This window comes from Sebastes umbrosus, chromosome 15, assembly GCF_015220745.1.
Source record: "Sebastes umbrosus isolate fSebUmb1 chromosome 15, fSebUmb1.pri, whole genome shotgun sequence".
NCBI lineage: Eukaryota > Metazoa > Chordata > Actinopteri > Perciformes > Sebastidae > Sebastes > Sebastes umbrosus.
In genome coordinates, this window is record NC_051283.1 from 23,647,764 (window position 1) to 23,659,779 (window position 12,016).

Sequence of the window (12,016 nt, forward strand, 5' to 3'; positions counted from 1 at the left end):
TGTGGGTTTTTGGTGCAACTTGTCAAACGTGTTGTATCACTCACATAAAACATAATATCGCGATACTCGTGTATCAATATTTTCTTACACCCCTAGTTTACAGTGGAGTCAGTTATTGGAAAAGATTTTCGAAATGACACATGGTGCTCAAGATGAACAGACCGGTTCTCAGCATTAAGTTTGAAATGACTAATATCTGGCAACAGCATGCTCTTTCCAGAAACGAGATGGGAGGCACCGCATGAGGGAGGAGAGCTGCTCCGGCTTCAGGTGTTATGTGAAGGCGGTAGAAAACCAGGCACCTTGTGATGATTAATGAGCTGCACCTCATGCCAGCGATTTTAAACACACTGTCCTGATCACAAGTGTGTAAGTGGCGCACACTCCAGCAGCTTTGTGACAACTCTGCTGATGCCTCTCTCCCAGTTTTACTTCATTCACACACACACACACTCTTAAACTGTATAAGAGGCTACTAAATCTCAAACTGTGGAGTAGAAGTGAGGAGAGGCTGTTGATTTGGTTTGGGGCTGTTGACAGGCCTGTGTTTCTTGTTTTTTTCTGAGACCATACTGTTTTTTGCTAACATTTCTTTACAGTCCACTATTAACATAGCCTTACTCGCCACAATGTCCCTGGAATTAATTTACTTATAGTTACATTGACCAAGTAGGTCCCATGTATTTGATGCTGTCTGGGTAGTAGGATCTTTCACAGACCTGTCAAGAGATTTCAGTGAAATGTAGATTGTTAGGTCATAGGCCAAGGGAGCAACTGATAACATTTTGACACAGATCTGGATTCAGGTGCAGATCCAATCATTTATTTTACCGATTTAAAGGGTAACACAGCCTGAATTTAGAATTCCATTATGTTATTTCCATGGCCTAGTGAAGTTCAATCAATATTGGTGAACATGAACTACTCTCTCTCAAAGCCAGAAACCAGAGAAAAAATTGTGATATCATAGAATATAAAGTCTGGAGCTGCTCCATAGACAATGAATGGGAATGTTTGTTTTCTTTTTTACACCCAAGTGAGCTTTATTCTATTGTAGTGCTCTCAGCTGTGTGTCATCTAGAACATCTCTCCCAATTCATTGTCTATGGGGCAGTTCCAGACTTTATACTTGATGACATCACAAGTTTGAGTTTTATCGCTCTAATTTTTGGGATTTGGGAGAGAGTTGTTCATGTTTTTGAACTGTCTTAGACCATAGGAATAACATGTATGAATTTTAGAAATGGGCATAGTTCCCCTTTTAAAATGATCTCATGAACTGTTGCATGTGCATAAATTAAAAATCTGGTCATGTTTGTGTGATTGTCTTACTGCACTTTGATGCAGATCCCAGTTTAGATCTATATAAAAATATCTACATATTTTATATTATTATTTATAATAATATATATATTATATTTTTTAATGAAATATTGTCACGCTGCACATCATAATCTACAGACTTAAGAAAACATCTTTGTTTGGTACAGAGCCCTACAAAAAAATCACTCTATAATCATCTTAATACGTTTTTCAATGAAAATGAGAATAATGGTCTAAAAGTGATCATTCCCTGTAATAGGGCAAATCATATCGCAATTGTAATATCAGTCAAAATAATTGCAATTAGATATATTTTTTTCAAAACATCAGCATTTTCAGGCTTCTTAGCCTTCTTTTACTGCAGAACAACAGCTACACATTTTAGGCTCCTTGCTGTAACCTTACCATGTTTGTTAACTGAAGATATTGTTATACTTGATATAGTCTGAATCAAAGAACCTCTCTTGTGTGTAAAATATCTGATTAGTCATGTCAGATGATCTCCTGTCCTTTCTATTAGAAACCAGCAGAACAGGTAATTGTCCTTTAGCAATCTGCTCTACCTTGCTATAGGGTCTCTATGCATGAAGTGTCTTACATGAGGTATACGGGCCTCTGAACATGCCATAAAGCAGCCCACATTAATGAGCTGTGCAGCGAAAAAAGGTGCCTCTGAATATTTCCTGAACACTTGCTTCGTCCTCTTTGGCAGCAGCCTTCTCAACAGTGTCAGCTCTTTCGTTCTGCTGCTTGACAGTGTTCCAACCCCCTCAGCTTACCACCACCACGGTGTGAATCGAGGCCTGTTTGCTGTGATATTCCTTATATTTATTCTCAGGGTTTGTTTTTTGTGTCGTTGTTGTTATTTCTCTGTTCCAACACCAGACCCATTTCCCGCCTTTGTCACCTCAGCACATGCCAGTGGTTGCCGTTGGAGTTATCTGTGCAATAAGCAGGCTTTGTTCTGAAAAATGCCACAGTATGTGTGAGCGCCCTTCATCTCTCCAGTTTTTAACCGAGGGCTGACCTGAGAGATGTTGGCATCAGCACAAAGGCACACATAGTGAATGGAGGCTTTATCTTCCCTATTCTAACAAGGCAAAGTCTCTGCAGCTTAGCCATTCAGACCGCCTTCAGAAAATCTGGAAATGAAATAACCTTTTCTTTCCTTTCCTTGAGCTAAGTGTTTTCGGTCTGTCAATAGCTATAACATTTTGGCAAATTATGATCGAGGAAATGGAAGTCGGATGTTTTTTTCTTTGTGGTTGTTATTTTGCCTTAAACTCAGCCATTCCTCTTCTCTTTTCTCTTCAGGTTCAATTATAGATCAACACATCACCTCACCACAAATGGCTTCTACGAGTTCCTCAACTGGTTTGATGAAAGGGCCTGGTACCCCTTGGGCAGGATCGTTGGTGGCACAGTAAGTTTCTCCTCAAATTGATACAGTCAAGCTCCATGTTTTAAACATTTTCTTATTTGTTTCATTGTTCTGCAATTCTAGGGTGTCATTAGAGGAATACAGATTTACTTACTTTCTTGTGACGTGAAGGAAAATAAATGATTGAAATGAGATGAGACAGTGAGTGGTGGTTCGCACTTCTGAAAAAGGGGAAAGAAAGATGTGCCCCAGCTCTTGGTGTATCACACTGCTCAGCCTCTCCAGGAGGTCTTATGTAAGGGCGATTGATGAACCGCCGATCTCCGATTGAGGAGGAGCATTGCAGCTTCCATCCTGGTCGCGGAGCCTCTTTAATCTCTTGAATCTTGGAAGAATACTGGAGGGGTCATGGAGCTCGCTAAATATGTGTTTTTTTGTCTGGTGCACTTTGAGAGCAAAATGAAGAGCTTAGATCTATGAAGTGCTCTTGAAAACAAGTTTGTGCTTTAGTATTATTTAATAATAAACACTTTGGTTGTCTGGATATGAATGGTGAAGATCCACAAAGCATGGTAAACTGTCCGTGTTTTAAGGTAGGTCATGTGGATTGCCGTCATCGCGGCAGACTCCTGACTAGGCTTGCTGCAGTAGTTACACAATGTTCAGGCCTACACCGATTACATTAACTTGTCCACTGTCCCCACTGTCGTTTTGCCTTTTTTTGTAGAAATAAAACCCATTTACTTCATTTTCGCATATCAGCGGCGTGATATCAATACATAGTTGGACGACGGACGCTACAAACTGACAGTGAATGTGTCTGCTCTGTATGGAGTCTCAGCATAGAGCAGTAGGAGTCCGATTTCACACGCGGGACGAGAGAGAGTTGTCAGACAAGACGATGGCGGAGGATTTGTTGTCAAAGAAAAAAGCAAAAGCACCTAGGTATTTGGCAATATTTGGTATTTAAACCCAATGCTATAAGGGAACCATAATGTTAATGAGGCAATCGCCAGATGGAAATCGGCGCAGCGAAAGCTGGACTGGAGAGGCCAGACACACCGCCATCCAACGTTAAAGATCAAAGTAAGCGTGCTCCACATGTTGAGAGAGCGTCATTGCGAAATACACAATTATAATTTTATCTTTGTCATCTTGTTTTCATAATCATTAGAAGCCAAAATCGTAATTGGAATTAAAATTGGATTAATTTGCAGCCCTAAAGTTCCTGGCTTAGGTGAGGGAGTACAAGTAAATTGGGATTTTGTTCATGAGTGAGGGTAAGATGGAGTCTGAGATCGGTTGGCAAATTGGTACAGAATTCCCAGTCATGTGGGTGTTGTACTCGACTATAGAGGGAGCTAAGCCTGAAGGCAAAGCTCTGGATTTACTAGTTGATCTCTCACCTGCGGTCATGAGCTCTGGGTGGTGACTGAAAGAATGAGATCACGGATTCAAGCTGCTTTAATGAGTTTTTTCACATCTGGGCTCATTCTTTGGGATAGGGCGAGGACACACAGAAATATTATGCTGTAAAACCACAGCTCTTTCGTGCTTAAAAGAGACAGTTTGGGAATCTAATCAGGGAGGGTCCTACACACCTCCCTATGGAGATAGTCCAGACTTGTCCAGCTTTGGAAAAACTCCCAGGCAGACCCAGAACATGCTGGAGGGATAACACATCCCACATGGCCTCTGGGAAGGCTTTAGGAAATGCTGACTGGGAAAAAGGAAGTCTGGGCTACTCTGCTTCGCATGCTGCTTTTTTGAATTTGACCTACTTAAGTGGCAAAAAAAGGACAGATTGATGGATGGAAGAAGTTTTATATTAGCCATGGCAGGAGTTTGTGGGGAATTTTCAAAATCTGCAGTCTCAAACCCTTTTATATTAAAGGATAATCAGCCCATCAGTGAGTACAGTCATGCATCAAATTATGCTTCAAATCATACTTAATCATATTAAGGTACCTGCGGGCCACCCTTAACCCAGACCCAGAAAATCCATCAACAATAAATATCGGCATGTAGGAAATTGTAGAGTTTACATGTCTTACAAGATGGGAAAAAGATTAGTCTGTACGTGCCGTTAATATTCATGAGCACATGGGGATTACTTATAGATATTGATATGTACTGAGCATTTATCTCCTCAGTGTTTAATGCAAGAAAAATGGGAAGTAGATTTTCAGTCTGTCATGGGTATCCTCAGTGCTGAGTGTGTGTGTGTGTGTGGGGGGGGTTATCCGGGGTTAAGCAAGGCGGTGCAGGGATACCATAGAGCCCTATAAGCCTCCGCCGGGCAGCACAGATTTAAGTCACAATCCAGTAGCAACAGTGAGCTGTTAACTTGACAGATTCCCTCGGCTGCCGTGGACTCCCCGCTTACCAGCAGCAACGAGTGTTGCAAAACATTGACCCTTTTCAGTGAACAATCCAACGTGCCGATTCCACTCAATTTATCTCTCCATTTCCCCCGCCTCACCTCCTCTGTGCATTTCTTCTCCCAACCCTCATCTTCTCAGCTCTGCATCCTGTGAACCGTGAGTTGGCCTATCCATCTCCCTCTTACCTGCCTTCTTGCGTTTGACCAAGCTTCATGAACCCACCGGGTTGGCTCTCTGAGCTGTAATTGCACTAGCTAATAATGCGTCAGGAGGACCGCGTACTCCAGGTCTTCGGTGCCAAATGAATGTGGAAATGTCTCCCAATGTTTTTCCATTATTGGGTCGGGCTGGGTTAGAGCCTGGCCCTTGGTGCCCGTAGTGCTATTCTCTCTCTATTTCTTCCGGTCTGTGTGTGTATAGGTTGATTGGAGAGGCCTCTGCACAGCGGAGACAGCGAGGCATGTTAATGTTGTGCATCACTATCCGATGCCGTTATCATTACAGCACCAAGCAGATGGTGCAGGGCAGGAGCAGTAGCCACGCTACATGCTGATGTTTGAATATAGTATTCACTACTGCACAAGGAATTGGAATCCAAAACCCATCCATCAGCATTCGTCTGTCATAGTCAATTACCATCAGCCACTGGTAATAGCATATGACAGGCCTGGCTCGTAATAATGGATGTGCTGGTTCTGTTACAGTACATGGATACTTGGGTTTAGGCCTTGTACCCATCGGGCGGAAGCTGAAACTCATGATTAGACTGGTAATCGGAATTGGAAGGCGTATAGTTGTAAGTTAATTTTCATGACATTTACAAGATCCCTGGGCTGCACAGCGCATTGTCTTCTGCATACAAATAAGCATACAAAGCATACACAGCACTCAGCTTTTCTTTTGAACACTTGTATTGGCATTTTATGAATGTATGAGTAAAAGAAAACAACCAAAAACTGCAGAGTAATTCCCACATGGTTCATTTCAAGAAGATTATAGCGAGTTGCGCTGATCTGTGCTCAAATTGAGTTTCACTTAAAAGTCATTTCCAGTTGAACATTACTTTAAATATTTGAATGTACTCGGCAGACAACCCTCCAGCTAGACCAATCTGCAAATAGAGGACATACGAGAGTTTATGCTTTATCAAAGCTCGGGTTTTGTACATCAGTGTAGTGCATCACTTCCTCTCTAGCAGATCTGGCTACAGATCTGTAGATTGTTTCTCTTTATGAATATTAACTCTGTTCCCTTCAGCATCCGTTTTCTGCCAGAAGGTCTTACATTTATTTCAGATTAAACTTAATGATCCACTCAGTCAAGACTGAAAGTTTGCTTTGGTCTCACAAAGCTTTATTACACAAGAAAACAAATAAAAAGTTCAATACCATACCTACAATAAAACAATATACAACTTCTAAAATGCCTTGAACCATCTGAGACCCACAATAGACCCGTTTTTGTCTTTTTTAGGGGGGTACAAGGGGTCTTTAGTGGGAGATAGCAGGTCAACAGTAGAAGTGGTGTACATCATCTGAAAGCTGGGAACCTGAAGATTAATTTGAGCTACAGCTCAGCACTGTGTGTCAAGTTGCTGTAGTCATAAATCAGAAATAAACATGAATTAATTAATGAATTATTTAATTAAGATAAATTGTGAAAATGTATAAGGGTTTAGAACATCGTAATGGAAGTATATGATGGTCATCCCCATGCTCACTTGCGTCTCATAAGCAATTTTTGGGTTGATACCATTTGTTACACAGATTTGGTGCTAAATTTAACCATTTTTTACCACTTGATAATTGATAAAAATTATCAATAATCCCTCCAAAATACCACATTAAGACACCAAAACCTTAAGTAACAAGGCTAGAATGACATGGTACCAATGGATTCCTTAGGTTCTCTAGTTTCATATGATATCTGGACCTCCCCCCTAGCTCTAAAATTGAACCTGCTACAGCCCCTGAAAGTCGGTCGGGATCCTGCGGGTCTCAGGGGGTTGAAGCAACAACAAAAGTAGGCATGAGGCCGAGCTTATAGTGTTTCTGATCTAAGCTGAGCAGTTATGAAACGTGTTAGTGGAGCAATTTCGTTGGGTATAATTTGTGGAGCGATTGCCTGGCCAGGATATGTTTTGCACTGCAATTACCGAGCAATTATGGCAGTCATGTTGTCCTTGCATCATGTGTTATTATTTTGAACAGTGTTGGCTGTCGATTGCGTCCACACCAGTGCCACTAATGGAGATGACACTGATCATATCGGAATCAACTAATGTAGTGTACTGGAACCAATGGGTTGCTTTACCAATAATTGAAGTAATTTGACTGTCCTGAAGAGAAATGAACTGAAACAGAATGATTGTGGCATCAGAGCATGACGATGTTGTTAAAGGATGTTAAAGTTATGTTTTTGTCATGCGAACATGAACAATGTATTGCGTGTGTGGCCAGAAGCTTGTTATAGCCTATTTCTCTGTGCCATAGTGCTCCATTTTTGTTCATAAGCATTACAAATATGACTGAGACGCACTGTTGCTCTAAGAGACACATTCCTTCATTACCATGAACTAGGGCTGACACCTTCTGATCGATCGTTGGTCGATATGCTCTCGTCCGACCAAATTCTCAGAGGGAGAGAGAGAGATAATGAGAGAGACAGAGTTCATGTCTTTAATGAAGGGTTACTTGTTTTGCTGCTATTCAACAATAAAGAACACCATTTGGAACAATTTGTCTGCTTATTTAGCCTAGATCTTCACCCTACTGTGGGCGGGGGTGAAAGAGAGCACACTGGACAGCTGTAGCTGCTCCCAGCATGCAGGAGGAGCTCCGAGGAGCACCTGGGAGAGCGCCGCGGCACTCAGTCTCTGTCCTTGTCTCAGTCTTGACAGTTGTGCTACTAAAATGCATAAAGTTGGCAGTTAGTGGATCAGGTTCAGGTGGTTGCCAATTGGCTCTCATACCTGGTTGGGTGGTGTATTATACAACAGAGAACAGACGGGCCAAAATAGGCCTACAATCATAGAATGTATGTACGAGGTGGAAGTAGTCTCTGTGACGTCACCCAGTGGTTTGTGGACTACCGTTTAGAAGCTTTGCGTTTGGCATTTTGGCTGTTGCCATCTTGGTTTTTGGTTGTCGCCATCTTGGTTTTTTGCAACCAGAAGTGACACATGAGGGTGGAGCTAAGTTCAACTGAAAGCAGAACAAGACATTTTTAGGCAACCAAAATGTTACAGTTAACTTTTAAGAAAGACTGTGAAAGGGTTAAAGGTCTAAAACCGAAGAAAACACGGACAACGCCGTGATAGCGACCTGTCAATCACAAGGTAGCCACGCCCTAAAGCGTACCACTTGAACGCCAAGTATATTGTGTACACAACTTCCCATGTTGTCAACTCGGGCCCTCGGGTTTCATTTGAAGGCACCAGAAGTATTGAGAGACGGACTAGGAATGTCCGTTTTAGTCTTTTCTTGGGATTTTCTGATAATGAAATATAGAAGTTTGTCAGCCTTGTCCTTTTAACAGACTGCTGACAACCCACATATAACTTGGAAGAAGTTTAGTGCCAGATGGTCAGTTAGTCACATTCTGCCTTATAGGGTTCACAGGGATTTAGATGGCAGGTGGACGGACGGGTCATATCGTCGGCCATACTAAATGCAAATGTCTCCCTATGACATGCAAATCTATGCAAAATAGAGCAAAATCTAGTAACTGACACACTGAGGAGATCTGACGGAGCTACTGCAGAGGTTCAACCGGCTGGCTCAGTGATAGATCCATTTCAGACTTTTACCTACTCTATCTTTTATACAAGAGGCTGAGGTGGGATTAGTTGCCAGAATAATCCATTGGCTCGTTCCAAGGGCACCGCGACGGTAGTTGCTGGAGTAACAGAAAGCCACTCACTCATTTACTGTGTAGGCTAATTGTCTATCTGTCCCACCTGTTTGCATGACTGAGCTAGATAATTTTCAGAACATAGACAGGCTTCAGGGAAGAAGGGGCATTTAGTTTACTCCCACACGGCATTCGGAATCATAAAAACGAATGTGTGAGAGCTCTTATTTGCATCAAGCATATGCTTTTAAAAAACATGCAGGGGTGTGGACAAGGGCTGGGTTCATCTCGGATTGGCGCAGCGTGTTTCATATCCCGTAATGCAGTCACAATCCATGGCTGCCTCTTTGTTTAGAAACCTTTTATGAATTGCAAAGTTACGTTCCCTCGTCGTCTTGTCATTGTAACAATGTCGGTTTCTCTTCTCATACACAGAGGTGGTCTGAGACCCGTCTGGCTCCAGGTGGAATTCATAAAACCACCTTTGCTCTGCCTGAGAACAGTGATGAGACTCTTTTCTGTTGCATTGAACCTTTTTACCAACCTGCACTCAGTTTAACATACCCTTTCTCTCCTTTCATCCCCTATAGTTCACCTTTCCTCCTCGTTCTCACCCACCTCTCTGCCTCTTAATCTTTCATCATCTCTCCTCTGCTGTCTGCCTCTGCCTCTCTCTAATGTACGCCTGTCTTTTCTCACCTCCACTCTGCCTCCATCCTTTGCTCCTACCTTTATCCTTACCCATTTTTTATTCAAAATCAGCCCGATGATCCTGGCAGTCCTCATTAATTGTGTATGATAGCGTTAAGTCTCTAAGCACTCGGATGGGTCCCGCCGTTTGGAAGACGGACGAGCAGATATCAGTTAATGTGGCAGTTTCAGACCAGACCAGTCCAGCTGCCCCTCTCTGCTTTTTTTGATTTCCCTTTGCACTCCCACCCACCCTCCACTCCCTAGAGGACGACTGTCAGTTGCTCTTTCTCCTGAGCTGTAGATAAGGAAGGCAGGCTTCTCTAATGTGACAGTCCATAACAACAGCGGGCTGTCAAGCCAATAAACCACTCTTTGTTGCCATGAGGACAATGACTCAAGTGCGTTTTTGGTAACAGCTTTTGTCAGTTCTAGCTGATGATATTTTCATAATGAACAAGCGGTGTAATGTATTCTTGAATGCCAGAAAAGTGATGATAAAGTATGCTATTTTTTTTTAGCTACAAAGCCGAAACTCAGTGCAGGCTGTGTAATGTTTCAGGGACCTGGACAGGGTTTGAAATTAGTATCCGCCCCCCGCCAAATGCGGCAGTGGCGGATAAAATCATTAGGCAATCTGCCATCTCATGCCTCTGTGACTATCGATTTCTCTGTATTGATGCTGTATGACAGTTACACATGCACAATGACGCAACGGCATACGCACGCTGTGTCGTGTTTCACTTTGTTTGTGACCGGAGCCGTGGCGGAGAGAAAAAAGGCGCTCAAAAGCAAGGCGCTACTAGTACTAAACCTGAGGGACGCACCCTATTTCATCCCTGATAATGCTACACTGTGAGCAGCAAATCCATACTGAAATCGACAGGAGGAGAGTTTGTAACGTTACCTGTTCAGATCAGTTTACAAGTAAGATACGTGGCAAACTAATCTAAACAGTTAGACTACATAGCCTACTGCCAGCTTTTGTTTTAGCTTGTGTAGCCGAGGGTTACGTTGCTCCTATACTTAATGAAGATCTAAAATGAATACCACGGAGCCTCTGTAATAACCACTATAGATGACAATAACAAAGTGCAGTACAGCGTACCCTCTTACCCCTGAAATATAGGGCTCCCCCATAAGCTACGGTGTATTTCCAACACTGTAATTTACCATGCATGTAATGTTTTCTGTGTAAAATATATCGAACATTGAATGACATCAGATCTAAAATGTTATTTTTTTCATTTAGCGCATATATTTCAAAAGTGGCAGATAAAATTTCTGAGACAAAAAAAAACATACTTGCCTGCCACAGTGGCAGGCAGTGAAAAAAAGTGAATTTCAGACCCTGGACCTGGGCCCTACCACAGAGTGCAAAATGGCTAATAATTACAAGAGTAGTTTTGTAAATGGCAGGACACCGCTCCATTAGAGTGAGTCCAATCCTCAGAGCCAAGAGGCAAGACGTGGTGGATTTTCATTGAAGTAGATTGGTTGATGAGGCTTAGGTCTCCTATGCACCAGCTAATTAGAGACATGAAGACCTGGGTTTATTAGCGGGGAGGCAAAGAGCATGGACTGCGGCTAGAGGGAGCGCACATCAGGGACATCACTCACACGTTAAACATAGCCTTGTTTTTTTGTTTTTTTAACTCCGGATAGCCAGTGTACTGCACAGGGCCCTAATTGGATCTGCTCTCATATAGACGAGACATCGCCACAAGGCCTCGCCTTCTCAGGCCCCAGTTTCAACTGAGTGAAGGGTTTAATTAATAATAACTTTTTTGTTGAAGAACACTGTACATAGCAACAATTTGATAATAGCCTTTGGGTGCTTTCACACCTAACCTGAACTCAGGTCTGTTTGCCCGGTTAGTGCGGTTCGAATGAGCTGGTGTGAAAGCTGTCAATGGAACCCCTGTGTGGATCAAACAACCAAATCCAGAACTCTTGAAAAGGTGGGTCTCGGTCCGCTTTCAAGCAGACTCTGGTGTGGTTAGTTTGTGGTGTGAAAGCAAACGAATGAATCAAGAGCTAAACTACTAATAAATCCATCTGCTGAAATCTGTTCAGCAAGGGATGTTGATCCGTATAAGGCCATGTACTGGTAACCATGGTAACATGTTTGCGCATCATTGCTTTTCAACATAAATACTCAAGAACCGTTTCACAGTACAGAAACACATTTTAATTTGAATCATGTTAATACCACTTATATACTATTAAAGAGAGGGTCATTTTATTCAAATTGAATTTGGACTCAACTATATGCATTAGAGAGAGCGCAGTGACTGATTCATGACAGATTGACGTGATGTGTTGCAATCATATGAGAGTTTCTATTGACCCAAAGCTAACGAGGGTGGGGGTAATTGACACAATG

General features: G+C 42.3%; 1 protein-coding gene across 1 annotated transcript in view; it reads left to right on the forward strand.

Annotated features, from left to right (window-relative positions):
- Window positions 1-12,016, forward strand: part of LOC119502781 (dolichyl-diphosphooligosaccharide--protein glycosyltransferase subunit STT3B) — a 103,660-nt gene that overhangs the window by 40,801 nt on the left and 50,843 nt on the right. The window contains exon 2 of the mRNA XM_037793980.1: window positions 2,638-2,746. Within this exon, the coding sequence (XP_037649908.1) occupies window positions 2,638-2,746 (109 nt within the window). The remainder of the gene's footprint in view (window positions 1-2,637; window positions 2,747-12,016) is intronic.